The sequence below is a fragment of the Chiloscyllium plagiosum genome, chromosome 28 (genome assembly GCF_004010195.1).
Source record: "Chiloscyllium plagiosum isolate BGI_BamShark_2017 chromosome 28, ASM401019v2, whole genome shotgun sequence".
In the NCBI taxonomy this organism is placed as follows: Eukaryota; Metazoa; Chordata; class Chondrichthyes; order Orectolobiformes; family Hemiscylliidae; genus Chiloscyllium; species Chiloscyllium plagiosum.
This window is the reverse complement of record NC_057737.1, coordinates 24309868-24327091: the sequence shown is the minus strand read 5'-3', so window position 1 is coordinate 24327091 and position 17224 is coordinate 24309868. Positions and strand designations below refer to the sequence as shown.

At 40.1% G+C, this 17224-nt stretch overlaps 2 protein-coding genes across 2 annotated transcripts; both read right to left on the bottom strand.

Annotated features, from left to right (window-relative positions):
- Positions 1–6008: 6008 nt before the first annotated feature.
- On the bottom strand, positions 6009–7858 carry LOC122563826 (calpain-5-like). The gene is made up of 2 exons (XM_043718020.1): positions 7788–7858; positions 6009–6344 (listed from the first exon to the last, which is right to left on the bottom strand). The coding sequence occupies exons 1-2, from the start codon at positions 7839–7841 to the stop codon at positions 6099–6101; spliced, it is 300 nt and encodes a 99-aa protein (XP_043573955.1). The 5' UTR covers positions 7842–7858; the 3' UTR covers positions 6009–6098.
- A 1724-nt stretch (positions 7859–9582) lies between these two features.
- Positions 9583–16121, bottom strand: LOC122564215 (calpain-12-like). Its single transcript, XM_043718911.1, has 5 exons — positions 16088–16121; positions 12032–12109; positions 11834–11919; positions 10220–10348; positions 9583–9587 (listed from the first exon to the last, which is right to left on the bottom strand). Exons 1-5 carry the CDS (start codon positions 16114–16116, stop codon positions 9583–9585), a joined length of 327 nt encoding a protein of 108 aa, XP_043574846.1. The 5' UTR covers positions 16117–16121.
- Between the last annotated feature and the right edge of the window lie 1103 nt (positions 16122–17224).

Below are 17224 nucleotides of genomic sequence, written 5' to 3'. Positions count from 1 at the left end.
TTGCCCATCCCGAGTTCCTGCGAGAAGGTGGCAGTCAGCTGCCTTCTTGAACCTCTGCATCCACTTTTGTAGGCCAACCCACAATGCCACCAGGGAAGGAATTCCAGGATTCCAACCCAGCAACACCAAAGGAACGGCAATACATTTCCCAGCTGTGATGATCAGTGACCTGGAGAGGAACCTGCAAGTGACGGTGCTGTCACACATCCTCCAACTCCCGTCCTTCCAGACGGAAGCGGCCATGGGCCCAGAAGGTACTGTCCGAGGATCCCCAGTGAATTCCCACACCACGTCCCATAGGCAGCACACACATGCCGCCACTGAGGGCCAGGAAAGTGGAGGAAGTGGATTGTTGTGAATGTGCCGCCAATCAAACAGGTCGCTCCGTCCCGGTGATGCCAAACCTCCCGAGTGGCACTGCAGCCGCATCCATCAAGGCAAGTCGGGAGCATCACATTCCCAATCTGCGCCCAGCAGAAAATGAACAGGCTGCAGAGAGCCCCTGCCATCTTAACAAATACCTTCTTAAAATCCAATGGATTCCAACTGCTGCTTGCCCTTTATCTGTCCTTTTTTGCTACATCCTCAAAGAATTCTAATAAATTTGTCAGGCACACTTACTCCATGCTGACTCTGCTTAAATATTTCTAAATACTCTGCTATTACATTATTTGGAACAGACTCTAACATGGATGTAAGTTTGCTCGCTGAGCTGAAAGGCCTGCCCCCCAGATGCCCCACCACCACACCAGGCAACAGCACCAGTGAGCCCCTGCAAAGCCTCCACTGGAGGCTCACGACGACACCACCCAACATGGCGACGAGACATCCGAAAACGAACCCTCCGGCACAGTGAGAAAACCCACATCAACCTGAGGTACAAATCTTCTCAAAACTTGCCAAACACTCTAACATTTTACCAATAACTGAGTTTGATAATCAGAAGTGATTTAACTCTCCATATAGATTGGCGAATCAGCCTGGCAAAGGTATCCTGGCAGATGAGTTAACAGACAACGTTTCAGATAGGTTTCTGGCGCAAGATGTCTTAACCAACTTCAGAGTGGTGAATTTTTTTTAGTCACTTGTGGGAGATTGGCATTGCTGGCCCACCAGCGTCCATTTGCTCATGGGCCATCTGAGAATGTGGTGGCGAGCTGCCTTCTTAAACTGTTGCAGTCGATATGGTGCAGGCCGATCCACAGGGAATTCCAGGATCCTGACCCAGCGATAGTGAAGGAACGGTGATATATTTCAATTCAGGGTGGGGAGTGGCATAGAGCGGAACTCCCAGACCATCCACAACCTCTTCACCTCAGGAGATCTCCAACCAACAGCCTCCAATCTCATAGTCTGGGAACCTTGCACCACCCGGTTCTACCTCCTACCCCAAGATTCATAAACCTGACTGCCCCAGTGGACCCATTGTCTCAGCCTGCTCCTACCCAACCGAACTTATCTCTGTATACCTTGACACCAGCCTGTCGCCCTTGGTCCAGGAACTCCCCACATATATCCGGAATACCACCCACACCATCCACCTCCTCCATGACTTTAAGTTCCCCGGCCCCCAAAGCCTCATCTTCACCATGGACATCCAGTCCCTGTACACATCCATCCTCCATGACAAAGGCCTCTAGGTCCTCTGTTCCTACCTCTCCCGCCAACCCAACCAGTATCCTTCCAATGACACTCTCATTCGATTGGCTGAACTGATCATCATCCTCAACAATTTCTTCTTCGAATTCTCCCACTTCCTTCAGACCAAAGGGCTAGATATGGGCACCTGCAAGGGTGCCATTTGTAAGTGCCTCTTCATCCGATACCTGGAACACGACCTTATTTCTCTCTTTGTTATCCGCTGCTTGTTTTTGCAGTCTTCCCAATCTTCTGATTTCCCAGTGCTCTTGGCCACTTTATAGGCTCTCTCTTTTTTATGATACATTTCCTGACTTCCTTTGTCAGCCATGGCTGTCTAATTCCACCCGGGTAATCTTTCTTTTCTTTGGAATGAACCTGTGTCCTCAATTACACCCAGAAACTCCTGCCATTGTTGCTCTACTGTCTTCCCCACTTGGTTCTGCTTCCAGTCAATCTTAGTCAGTTCCTCTCTCATGCCCCTGTAATTACCTTTATTTAACTGTAACACCATTACATCCGATTTTGCCTTTTCTCTTTCAAACTAGAGACTGAACTCTACCATATTATGATTGCTATCTCCTAAGTGTTCCTTGACTTTAAGATCTTTTATAAAGTCTGGCTCATTACATTGCACTAAGTCCAGAATAGCCTGCTCCCTTGTGGGCTCCATCACAAGCTGTTCCAAAAAGCCATCCTGTAAGCATTCCATGAATTCCCTTTCTTTGGATCTACCAGCAACATGATTCACCCAGTCCATTTGCATATTGAAGACCCCGTGATCACCATGACCTTGCCTTTCTGACATGCCGTATCTATTTCCTGGTGCATCTTGCGCACCTTGTCCTGACCACTGCTGGGAGGTTTGTACATGACTCCCATTATGGCTTTTTTTTGCCTTTATGGTTCCTCAACTCCACCCACACAGACTCCACATCATCTGACCCTACGTCATTCAGTGCCATAGATTTAATTTCATTCTTAACTAACAAGGCAACCCCGCCCCCTCTGCCCACCTCCCTGCCTTTTTGATAAATTGTAAATCCTTGCATGTTTAACTGCCAGTCCTGAACCCCCTGCAACCACGTCTCTGTGATGCCTCCCACATCATAATCATTTACAATGATTTGTGCTGTTAATTCATCTACTTTACAATTACTATAAGCATTCAGGTAAAGCACCTTAATGCTAATTTTCTTATCCACATGATTTCCATCACCTCTAGTAATACGTCCTAAGGTATCCTTCTTTTTGCTTTATTCCGAGTCTGCCTTGAACTTAAACACTGCACACATGCTAACCTGCTGACTATCTTTCTACTTGACTCCATACTCCCTGTTGCTTTCGCTTTCCAGATGTTCACTGATGATTGCACAATTATCAGCACCATTTGCAACTCCTCAAATACTGAACCGTCCATACTCAAATACAAGACCTGGATGATATCCAGGCTTGTGCTGACAAGTGGAAAGTAACATTTGTATGACACAAATTTCAGTCAATGACCATCTCTAATGACCTAACCATTCCTCCTTGAGACTCAATGTCATTACCATCACTGAACACCCCACCATCAACTTTGGGTGGGGGTGGGGAGGCGGTTATCATAGATGAGGAACTGAAATGGACAAGCCACATAAACACATTGGGTACAAGATCAGGTCAGATGCTAGGAATACTGCAGCAAATAACTCACCTCCAGATCCCCTAAAGACCGCACAAGTCAGGAGGACGATGGAATATTCCCCACCTGCCTGGAAGGATGCAGCCCCAACAACACCCAAGAAACCCGACACCATCCAGGACAAAGCAGCCTGCTGACTAGCACAGCATCCTGACACACTGACACACAACAGCAGCACCGCGCACCATCCACAAGACACACAGCAAAAACTTACCAAATATCGCCAGACATCACACTCCAAACCCAGAACTCCTCTCCCCCCCAATCCAGAAGGACAAGGGCAGCAGACACACCCGCAAGTCCACCTTCAAACCACCCACCATCTAACCACCCACCATCCCAACTATATCTCATCTGACACTCGGTCAAAATTCTGGAATCCCCACCTACACCGCGGGCCCACTCACCCACAGCAAACAGACTGCAGTGTTTCATCACCAACCTCCCAAGGACAACCAGAGACACGCAACAAATGCCGCCCCACCCGCAATTCCACATCCCTCAAGAGAATACAAAAATGTTAGATATATCCTCCCCTTCTCCCTTATTCTGTGCTGAATCTATGCTATCATATTATGAGAATTTAGGTTCATTCTTAGCTGATTATTGTGTATTAGATTGCAGGAATTGATTATGCGTGCAATTATAAACAATTCAGCTCTGCCTTCACCTGTATCCATCCTTAGGATTTTTCTTATTACAACATCTCCCCCCCCTTAGCCTTCAATCATCCTAACTCAAAGTTATTTTTACTTTAATTCTTACCCTCTCTCACCAGTACCACATTGTTTGTTTAAAGTCAGGTTCGCTTTGGATTATGTATGAATGCCTTCTCATTTAAACTGTTTTCTTCCTCTTCAGGTCACAGTAACTAATCTTTTAACTGGTGTATATGTCTGAGACCTATTCTTCAGTGCATTCTTCTAATGTATTCTTTAAGATAGGTACTTTAAATGTAACAATCACTTCTGCATGCTTACACCAGTGTCCCAAGATCGTGCCATGCAATTTTCATTTTCAGGTATCTTTTCAAAAAATTAAAAGTTGGTTTGGGGCCTGTGTATCCTTTTTGCCTTGTCCCAGTGTTTTGGTTGGTGGCAAAATCATTCAATTTAGTTATCTTCAAATAAAAGTTCATAGGCAAAGGAACAAATATTTCCCAAGAGAAAGCTATTAATTAATTTGTTTCACTGTCACTTCACTTTTACTTGATAGATTCCATTTGACTCCAATTAAGATGAGATATTCCTATTCCCATTTGATTCTGTGTTATTTTTTTCCCCTGTCACTATTCTTTTATTCTAAGTAGGCATTCCTATTAATTACCAATCTCTCTGATTCAGGAGCTCTCAAGAAGCCTTGCTTTCCATTTTCAAAAGGTGTTTTCATCATATCTTTAAAACAGAAATAAAACATGACTGAAAGATTCCAGGCATGACCAAATTCTTCTTTGATGTTCTTTCTGACAAAAAGTGCAACTTTCTTTTCCAGAATAATTGGCTAGATTATGGTTGAATTTTCCTTCTTTCAATGTTAATCCAAATTCAAACATGGCACCAATTGACTTCAGGGTTTCTTTTGTCGATAGCCTCGGCAGTGTTCTTGGCCTGACAAATTTAATTACTGGTCAACTGATTTCTTCCCAGACAATCTTTCCTAATTTTCAAGGCAAATTAAAACCACCTCAGCTGTTTTCATTGACTCTCGTTTCAAATTGAAATTTTCAAATTTACATTTATTTGAGCTTTTAAATTTCAATTAAATTTCCCATTGCATGCTTGAACTAGCAGCTGATATTAAGTTATTTTATCAATAGGATTGAAACCTATCTATTTATCTATTTGTGGTATCTTTGCACATTGTAAGGCTGAAATTAAAGTAGGAGAAGGAAAAAATAAATAGTTTGCAATGTATAAAGAATCCCAATGTCACTGAATTGTGTTACATAGAATGCTGTCTTTTTAGTAATATCCGAGAGGGAAGGGAATCTGCCATCCTTACCTGATCTGGCCTACATATGATGCCAGACCCACAGTGATATAGTTGACACTTAAGTGCCCTCTGAAATGGCCTTGCAAGCCACTCAGTTCAAATGCAACAGGGTTGGGCAATATACGCTGTCCCTGTCAGTAATGCCTACATCCCATGTGCCATTTAAAAAATATAATCCCCCAGTAATCCTTGGCTTTTTTAAACAGTTTCTCATTTCAGACCACAATCAAAACTGCAAAAAATAAAAAGACATGGTCTATATAAGAGAACCGAATAGGAAATTATAATTCAATTAGCGTTTTATTTAGGCAGAATTGATCTACAGACAGCTTGTATTCAACTGTAATACAACAATCACATTGAACCCTTGTAAATAAATGGCCTGTGAGATGGCTGAAATCTTAGTGAAAAAGGTACTTTCTTGTATCATCTTGTTATTTGTACCTCCTGTATACACCTGTACTTACTTGTATCACATGTATGTATGAGACTCTTTGAACTCCTAGGTTCTGGATCAGTGGTGCTGGAAGAGCACAGCAGTTCAGGCAGCATCCGAGGAGCTTCGAGGGCTTTTGCCCGAAACGTCAATTTCGAAGCTCCTCGGATGCTGCCTGAATTGCTGTGCTCTTCCAGCACCACTGATCCAGAATCTGGTTTCCAGCATCTGCAGTCATTGTTTTTACCTCTTTGAACTCCTAGTTGATTTTATCACTAATCAGCAGAATCTTTTCTTCCTCTTCCAGTCACAAGTGTGCTGGTCAAAACACATAGGTCGAACAGAAGTTCAGTCCATTCCTTCTGTTACAAGGTTGAATCCCTGATGAAACTGAATTGGAATGTCAGTGAATATACGTAGCATAAACGCTCCATCAGCATCTGGTGAAAAGGTACTTGGAATGATTACATAGTGTCCCAGTGCAAGTTTACTGCGGAGGTTTATGCTTCTCTGGGCCACATAGGCTCCTGAATCCAAAATCGTTTTATGATGTGTAAAATGCTCTGTGGTTAGAACCAGTTGTGGGTCAAAGGACTATTGGAATGAAAAAGAAATAAAAATTTGAGATCAACATAATTTGCTTCTTTGTAATAGATGTTCTTGTGAAGATTACAAAATGAACGTCCATTTTGGACGTGATAACATCTGACTGTGACAGCATCTGTCTAATCCACAGTACATCTTTTCTTAGCAAGTAGATTGAAACAAAATTAATATATTCTTTAGATGGTGTGAAGATTGGAGTATGCCTGGCTTGATTATTGACAGCTAATAGATTGTGATCCCCTTCTACAAGATGAATAATATTGTGCCATTTACTAATTTACATTCCCTTGTGCTTGAATAAAGAAAGCTTAGCCTTGCAGCAGAATCGATACCAAATTTATAATTACATAGGCCTGACAAAAGTAAGCCTATTTTGTAGAGAAAACTAATCTGACTTTTTAAAACGGACACAACATCTTGAAAAATAGCTCCCATAAGTCATATGGCTGTCCTTGTTTTAATGTCAGCCAAAAGACTGTTATATTATCTTGCCATCACCAATAAGTGAATACAATTGGGATTTAATTAACCCTTTGACAACTAAATGGGTTTGCCTAAAGGTGAGAGAATTCAAAGCTTCTGAGAACAACTAAAAGGACACTACAGGAAATTCCAGAGTTATTGATTTTGCTTTGTGGATCAATGATTTGTCAAAGTTACCACAATAGTCATCTTAAGATTTTGATCAGTGTTAAATAGGCTGTGGGATATCACCACAGTGTTAAATAGGCTGTGGGATATCACCACAGGCAGAACTCCAAGAAGAGCTCCAAGAGGTATCACCAGAGGTAGAGTTTTCTCAACAAAGCGACAAAGGATCCTGCTACAGGATTGCTGCACTTAACCAGACTCCTAGTAGCACAACCTGTAGTACCGTAAATGTGAAATAAAGGAACATTACCTCCCTTCCAAAATCTGTTATGCTCAGTCCATGTGGGTCACACCTCCAACTATTCCATTACAGGAGCCATCACATCTGATGAATTCTTAGCTAATAACTATACCATGTTTGACTTAGTAACTTTCAGCTGTAGTTTGTAATACAGTAACCTTTATTTTGTTTAAAACTAAAGCATTATTGCAGGTTAGTTTTAAATTGGAACACTCAAACCTAAAAATGGGCGTAAATGAACTGTGTGAATTCGCAGTCCACAGACCATTCTATAGACACAACTGATCTGCATGCAATACCATGATAATAATTATTCACTGTAAGTAGTTGGATTGAAGGAGGCTACTGTTTCCTGTGAGACACTAAGATGCTATACAGATCATTTGTTTCCCTTTGGCGGAGGATTTAGAAAGAAGACTACGTTACAAACATTTATTTCCCCTCAATCATCTAACTCATCTGAACTAAATGTCATTGTTGAATAGATTTGCTAGCAAAGAAATGTGGCTTCCTTGACCATCAAAGAAATCTCAATTTACCTTGTAGATCTGGATCCCAATAGGAAGCATTGAGATGCCCAGCTTCCTGTCCATCCTCCGATAATTCTGAATTAAAGATATCAGAACAGAGCATGTCTCATCTACATTGTCTTCATCATTGCTTGAAGGAGTATCTATAGAGTGACAGAGATAACATGTTCGGAAACATGCTGTTTATTTGATGGAACAGATGCAGTTGGAACAAGTGAAATTTCTGAGTAACCACACAAACAGAACAAAAAGTTAAACAAAATGTTTCAGTATGATGAAAAATAAAATCATTACTTGCAAAGAAATTTCTCAAACACCTGGCCACATTGAAGGTAGCCTGCTATTTGTAAATAGACAGCTTTACTATCATGGCAGAGTTGAAGGTCATGATTCATACCCAGTTTTCCTTTTATACAAACTTGGCATAATCCAAATTTCAAATGAGATATCAGATGAAATAAAGCTGCAACCTCCTGCACTAGCATATGTCCCATCAGGTGATTATGAAAGGGTGGTAGAAGGGAGCTGTCATTCTATTACATCTCTATAAGAGGCTTTCAAACAGATGTAATCATTACATAATTCATTGTCCTCATATCTAGGATTGTTCTTATCACCACAAATGTTAGATAAGTATTTGAAATGTTTTGATTTGAATGATAATCAGATCATATGAATTCCCCATGCAGTGGATAAAACAAGACATAAGATCAATCTCCAGAGCACTGCTATGTGCAACCCAGAAGAAAAATCAGAACAGCGTTAAAAACAGTTTTTCTTTTCCAGATTTAAAAATATTGAAAAAGGCTGATTGAGAGTCAAGCATCATCCAATCAGGTAATAAATCTTTTTTGTTTTCCAATTGCCATTAGAAGACAGTGTGTCATAAGGATGAACGTATTGGCTGACTAATGGCTTGGGAGAAGTTCATGTGTTGAAACCTTAAGGAATAGATTTAATCATTGTTGACAAATCTCTGCAAAACTAATGTGACTCAGTGGAGTCTTTAGTCATGACATAACCTAATGTTAATTTTGGATCAAACCTTGTTCACTTAAGGAAAATGCAGTCATATTTGTAATGTGTGGCCAATCTGAAGCAGCAGTCTGACCCTTGAGTGGCAGATTGGACATGGAGAATCAAACGGCATAGAAAGAGACTATTCTCCTGTCATACGTGCTCAAGCTTTATGAAAGAGTTTTGCAATTAGTCCCATTCCGACGTTTCTTCCCCAGAATCCTACAAAAGTTATTCCCATCAACATTTTATCCAATTCACTTTTGAAATTTCACATTGAATCTTCATTCCTAACCATCACAACTCATTTAAAAAAGTTTTAATATTGCATACTGTTTATTTGCCAATAACCCAAATCTCTGGTTACTAACTCTCTGGTACCGAAACAGTTTTTATTTGTTTACGCAATAAAAACCCATCATGAGTTTGAACATCTCAATTAACTATCTCCATAACCTTCTCTGCTGCAAGGAGAACAATCCCAGCTTCTCTAGTTTCTTCACATCACCAAAGTCATTCATCCCCCATTTCCTTCACAACTCAAAAAGGGAAGTAATTCTTTACTTTGCAAAGGAGAAGTGCAATATATTACTCAAATGTTTTCACACCACCTAACTCTGATGCTTACCCTTTTTCATTTAAAATAAACATTTTGTTTTGATCGGGGTAAGTTAAGGAAACTGAAAACATCGGGTAGATGTATGTAATTTCTGGTGTGCAGATTACTGCAGCTGAGGTCATTGTTGGTCCCAGGATATACAGAAACTGCCAGATGTACAGAAACCAGTTAAGCTTATGGGAAACAAAAAGAAAGCAAGGAGTTAAAAACCAGTGCTGAAAACACCTGGGCCTAGACCTTTGATTGCAACTCACTCCAACATCTGGCCCTTGCAAAAGATAATTCACCTTTACACTGCATTTACCTTTACAGTGAATTTACAACATAGAAACAGATCACTTGGCTCTATTAATCTGTACCAGCATCTGCAGACCTCACTTTCTCCTCTATTAATCTGTATCATACTTATGTTCGATTTCATACTTTTTCCACCCTCTTTCCCTCACACTATCAACATAGTCTTCAGGCACTTATGTAGCTTTCACTTTATAGATATTATTAGCTCCCAGTCTCTAATTTGCTCTCTATGGCTTCTGTTCTAATAGACTGCTACATATCCTTTATATGTAATCATAGCACAAGAGAGGCCAAGCTCTAGTACATCCTGGGACCAACAACCTGTTTTCACCCCACCCCAATTCATTTTTTATACTTGTCTCTAACTAATTTCATCTACAACATTAATTCTGTAAAGATTTCTTCACCTTAGTTGAAGAACTCAAAGGCAAACACAATTAGCACAACGTCCAAGAGATATGTCCCAATTTTGGGAAGTGAGGTATTTGCACAGGAGATGCTTTATTACCTGCTCCTGGGGCTGTGATAGTGATGGGATACTGAGGGTTGCAGCTATACTTCTTTATATTATTTCTGCATCCACCTGCATTAATTCCAGTCACCCACTGACCCTTTACCTCTTGCAAGCTGCCAGCATCTGTGAAGACAAGAGAAGGAAAAATGATAACAGGTCTTTCATTATAGCATTTTTGGCTCTGACAGCATCATTTTTAAAAAATGGTATTCTATTGAATTAACTCTCAACATAAGAGATTTGGCGAAAGGGAAAGTTCTCCGGCACAAAACAGCACCAAGTGCAGTCATTTTCGAAAGGCACGTGGGTGTAATAATTTTTAAAATACTTGACTAGTACTGTGGTAAATGGCTGCAGGGGTGATGACGGAGGTTGTGCCCTTGCAAATTTGAATTATGAGGCTACAAGAGAGGCCTCGCTAGCGTTTAAGCGTGAACAATAAGCTGACCTTTTATCAAATGATGGATAAGCAAAAATTCAGTTTGTACTTTATTAATTTGCCATTAAATTTCCTGAAAGTAAATGTTTCAAGTTTCAAATGTATCTATAGTACTAAATAAGCTTTATGTTACATAGTAACTCACTCGACATTATTTCCTTGTTTAAGATATCACTTACACACATGGTCATGCATCATCCCATGTACACTACCCAGGGAGTACATCATCAAGTACAGATGATTAATAAAAAATCTTATTTGCTTCACTTAGCACATTCCTCTTGATTTTCCAATATGTCCTGGTTTGGGCTACAGTTCCTGTTCAATGTTATGTGTTTAGAACATTTAGGTCTGTGTGTACAGTCATAAAGCAAGGGTTTGGAATAATAGCCTTTGCCATTTCGGTAGATTTCAGGTTTGCCAATAGGTGCATGAATGATCACGTGCAAATGTAGTGGTCAATAATTTCTAAATCTTGGCAAAACAACAACTCGGTGAAACTATTTGTACTGCTACAATTGCCAGTGTTTGATTTAAACAGATATGTGTGCATGTGCTGTCTGGATAAACAAAGTGCCAGGTACTTTTCTAATTAAGTGGCACACAGAAAAGTGTTCAATTCCCCGATGTCCCCATGGATGCCTGGAAGCACAGTCTGGTATGAAGGTGAAGTACTGGGGTGTCTACATTGAGGATAATAATGCCATGCTCACCATGCCCTGCTTTTGAACCATACCCAGATTACAGATGTGCTTTCATGACTGATCTGCTATCTGGCTTGTTCTGTCGATTACAAACCTCTCTGCAGTAGGTTGCTGCCTTCCCTTTCTCCTGATGCATTGATATACCTGGCAAAGGGAACTGTACAGATTATGGGCAGCAAAAGATTCTTCTGAAGTATTCATTTCTGTCAACATTGTAGTGATTTTTGATCCCTGCTCAAATAATGTGTGATCTGGCCTTGACCTCAGGTTTTGCTCAATTCCCCTCCCCTCGCAACACCTCCCCACCCCTCAGCCTCCCTTCCACCATCTTGGTGAATATCTTGATTGGACTTAGCAGCCAAAAAGTTCTTTTTTTGTTATTTTCTGTCCTTTTTAAATAAGAATAGCAGTTCCCTCCATGCAAAAAAAAGTAGTAATATTCCTTAATACAACTCTTGTCATTACCTGCACCTCCATCACCATCAAAGTCAGGCCCCAGAGTCAATACTGTAACAGTTGTAAACCTTTTACAGAAGTCATCAAACTTCATCCTGTGAAATAAGATAGCACTTTGACTGTGGTGGCTAGAAGATCGACCAAGAAAATATCCAGCAAAACTACAGTTATTAAATAACACAAAACTGATGGAATGACCCATCCTACCAGAATTCCCCATCATCCTTTTTGGTGAATCCAAATGCTTCTCTGGTCCAGATTGGAATTTGGTTCCACAGAGGAGAACTTTGCAAAAGGAAGAAACATCATGTTGACATTCATTTCTTTTAACAAGCATGCTGGCTATCATAGCCCTCTTTTCATAAAGGCACAGTTATTCAGAATTTCAGGGTTGCAGACTTTCTAACACAAACATGGCAACACAGAGCTCTCAAAAATATGGATACTTGAGGAAATGTTAATTTCAGATGAGGATAGTTATTTTCTGTGGATTAAACATTTATTCAAACTCATCAAAATATGAAATGCAAGAACGGATATAAATCACAGCGTTGAACTCCAGAGATGAGGTGAGAGTGACTGTCCTTGGCATCAGGTTGCAATTGACATCTCAGTCATCTCAGCTCCAGTACATTGCTGCAGCTCGCTTGATTGGCACCACATCCACAAATATCCACTTACCCACCCTCTCACGATAACCCTTGATTCTCTTCCTGTTCAAAACTCTATCTGTCTTTAACTTAAAACATTCAATGAGGTAGCCTAAAGGAAACATAAAAACTGCTCTGCATTCTCCTCCAACATGCTATTAAGCCTCACCTATGAGGAACACCCCTACTCCAATCATGCAATGCTGCTGTGCCTTCTATAGCATCAACAAACCTCGGTACCACTTTGTCCTACAACTTAATTTCTCACAATTTTAGCTTCCTGGTAAGAAATGGTATATGCTTTTTTTTTAACCTGTGGGCCCAACCAGATGAACTAAAATGATTTATTCCAGATATGTATTAGCAAAGTGCTGAAACTATCAAACAGATCTGATAGGTTTGCAAAACAAACAGTAAAAATGCAATACTGTCACTTTCCTCCAATGCAATATTTCACAAAAAGGACAACGTAAGTGCCTTTTATTATTTAAATCAACAATAACAAGTATTATCTGTCGAACACAGATGGAGCCCACATTTACAAAGCTAATTGAGATCCAATTCAAATAGCAAAGACACCAAAATTGGGCATGATACCAATGCTGATGCCTCCTGAACTTCTTCCTACAACCCAAATCTTATTTTCCCTGTGTGGGTGTTGATAATAGGCTATAAGACATAGCAGCAGAACCAGTCCATTCAGCCCATTGAGTTTGCTGCACCATTCAATCAACTATTGAATCTAGGGAAAATGAGTATTTAAAAGTGGCAATGTTCCTGTGCAATAAGGGTGATTCAATTCTCATTCAAGTTCTATAATTATTAATGTCCTCTCAGTCAGAATTACACAAAGGAAAGTTGACAATCCAATCTGATGCTACGGAAGGGTTGAAGATATGATCAACTTTTGTCACCAACACACAGAAGTGATATCCAGTCTCTGGAATTGTTCCACATGATTGAGTTTGGATGAAAGATATATATTGGAGAATATGGGTTCTTATTTCTCGAAATGGGCCAACAAAGACAGGCCTGATGTTGAGATACACATAAAAACTTTAGAACAATTGGTTTCCTAAGACTCCATCAAATCAAGCTTGATATTAGGATGAGATGGAGCTGGTTACAATGATAAAATGTAAATTTTAGAGTGTATAACTTTTTATCGCACAAAAATGTAGTAATTACATGTGATATTGGGAACGATGGAAGCAAAAATACTGGAGGCAATATGAGGAGTGATGCAGTCGAGTTCCGAAGTTGAAGAGTTAGTGAGCTGAGAAATGTTGAATAGTCTTCCTGGTTCATGTTTTCTGAATTTCAAAAGTCCTGTCCTCATTTCAAAGTGTGATATGAGAAGTTATGCCTATTGGTAGATATATGTGCAGCAGAAAGTCACTTGGAATTTCCTGAATTCCAGAAATGTTCCAATGTATAACATTGCATGTTAAATCACAGTGAAGGAGCAGCTGCTATAATACATGGTCACTTGACTTAGCAAAAGAAAACAAAACAGAAAAATGGCCAACAATTGTAAAATAATGTTAAGGTAAAATAATACAAAGCTGAATATGATCAAGCATAAAACATGAACTAAATCATAGCTGATGGACTCAAGTTAGTTATAAATTGATTTCATAAAGCAAAGCTGATGTGCCACTACTAATCTTATAACTAGCCAATGTTAAGGTCGATAAAGCCATCTAGTGGACTGAAATAAAACTGAAAAATATTTTAAAACGGGCCAAATTTTCAGATGGCTTTGGAAGCAGTACTGGAGATAGATAGAATCATAAACACATACAGCACGGAAACAGACCTTTCAGTCAACTAGTCCACCCTGACCATAATTCCAAACTAAACTAGCCTACCTGTCTGTGTTTGGCCCATGTCCTTCCAAACATTTTTTTTTCATGTACTTACCTAAATGTCTTTTAAACATTGTAACTGTACCCGCATCCACCACTTACTCTGAAAGTGCATTCCACACATGAATCACTGTCTGTGTAAAAAAAAATTGCCCTCATGTCTTTTTTAAATCTTTCTCCTCTTACCCTTAAAATATGCTAGGCCCACTGCTTTGTATCCACTGCACCCCTTTCCAAACTCTGGGCCATTTTAGTTCAGGGTGACTACCTGTCTGCAAAGAACAGGTGGACTACTGGGCCACTTAAGGGGTCTATAAAGGTTTTCAGCATTTGTGAAATGGCATGCAGACACCAACTCCCATTGACAAAATTAAAATACAGTCAAGAGATGGAGATGGTCTGTTGTTCTCCACCCGACATCAGCAGCTCTCACTCACAACAGTAAATCTGCAGATCTTATAGTTCTGGAGGATCTCCTATTGTCCTAACCAACGGTCATCAAAAACTGAGCATCAGGTGCGAATGCACTGGAGTATTGGGATCCTGAGTCACATTAAACATTCAACTCAGCATGTGCTTAAACAAGGATGCTGACATTAAGCTTGAGAGCTGTTTAAATTGACACCAGAAAATCCTTAATTTACAGCAGAGCTTGTCACCTGTCAAAGTCCTATTGGATCTTTTACCTTCTTTTCCATCTTTTCAACTCTGCTTCTCTGATCCTTCTACAACTCCTTAGCACATTCTGTCACCTTTAACTTATGTTTTGTGGCATTTTTATATATTAAGCATGGTACATAAATACAAATTATTGCTTTTCAAACTGGACAGCCAGGTGACTTAAAGGAACGTGGGTTTGGTGTTGCACAACATTCCGATGCAATACTGCTCATTTGTTTCTCTAAATGTTTGTACACATTGTGAGATCAGTACTGGAAATATGAGGTTCTTATGTTTTCGAAAAAAAAAATAACAAATGTACAACATGAATCTAACAGGCCCAGATCTTCCAAAATGCTACCCAGGAAGTTGAAATTTTCGATGGGCTATTACTCTGTGCCTGGACCCCATTGAAGTAGTCTCAAATGTTGAGTTAAATTTGGAACTTTTGAAGAGTTCTGACTTATTTACATAAATAGTTTGCCAGGGTAAAATTAGAGGGATTAAAACTTGCTGTAATTCCTGGATAAGTATAAAACTAACCCCGGCAAACAGCCAACCCACACCTCCCTGGATCCAGCACCCAACCCAAAAACCTGATCCTTGAATTTAACCCGGCTACTCCCTATGGACCTGACATCGCAACCAGCCTGACGCACAATGCCTTGTGACTATCCTGCATGGATTCCCGTCCCCTTGACTCTCCACACCTGACTCTCGAGCACATTCGCAGGTTCTGACACCCACCCTCACCGACACTCATCCATGAACTGATTGACTCCAATCACCCCCAATCCCATGATCCTTACCTCCACAACTGGACACATCAGAAAACCCCCAAATACTCCTATCCTAACCAGAGCCCCCATCCACTTACCTGGCGCCCTACCAACCACTTCTGTTCACCCTACCACTCCCACCCAGCTGTTCCTTCCTTCAACAACCCCACACCTTACTCTCCACTCAGCACCCTAATCCCCATTTAATTGTCAGACTACCTATTCCACTGTGAAAACACGACTTGGCCAGCTGTCCCCTGTTATAGCTCAATATGGTTACAGCAGTGCAGTATTGATGACACTTACTCATCGCTCCAGTCACCTGTCCATTCCATATTGTGGCCTGATCCCCAAGGATTAAGAATCCGAACAAGGGGCACCCTCCCTTTTGGAGTGGTTAGCTAAAACAAAAAAATATTTTAAGAAGTATAATTGGTATTTTACAATGCAAATCATTTATATCAACATCAGTTAGAGCTGGGAAGACACTAAAGCACAAAAAAGGGGAAATACTCATCTAGCATTTAGCTGCAGAAATATACATGATCAAAACAAACTTCAGTGTTTCAAAAATTGTTTCGCATTTATTTTGGCCAAGAGAATCATCTGGGGGGGAGGGGTCACCGGAAGTGTGTATGAAATATAGCTCACTTGAAAATTGCTTTGTGTTTTGCAAGGTTGTGATTGTAATTGCCTCAGCTGTGTTAACACTACAAGTTAAGAAACAGAGTCCATCATTCAGTGTAAATACTCTAATGCAAAAACAGAAAGGTGGGAAAGAGAAAGATACAATCACACAATTAAGTAGCAAGGCTGATACATGGGCCTGAGTTATATGGCCTGATCAATTTGTTTTTAACATAGTGTAACAACTAGCTAGAAACTTTTCCAGCAATAGTGGATGATTAATAGATTATACAGAATAAAAGAACAGTGGACTGATCCAAAATAATCCAAACTGGATGATGTGTAACAGCACAATGCTCCAATACCATATAACACATTGTAATGTAAACACAAGGGATCAGCTTCTGACTACCATCATCAGACAAGTTCCTCATATAAACTTTACAGAACACAAGCCAAATGCTTGCTATTGTATTTGGGAAGGAGACGTTAAGTCATGTAAGACACAATACTCAGATAACTGAGGGTTATATTTTATATGATGATGAAGTTTCAGCCACTGAAACGCCATGTTTTCAAGCACAGGGAACTGAGGGCTATTTTGTTCTTCATGCACTGAACTTAAGAAAATATGAGTGAAAAATGTCATTGTATTGAAGATTCAATACAGCTCCATTGGTAATTGATATGATCAATATGCTATGGCGATCCATTATGAATGCTGAACTAATGACACAAATGTTAAATATCTCCCAGAATAAACCAAGCCAATTAATATCACCATCTCATTTGTTTCTGATCTTGCCATGTTCCATA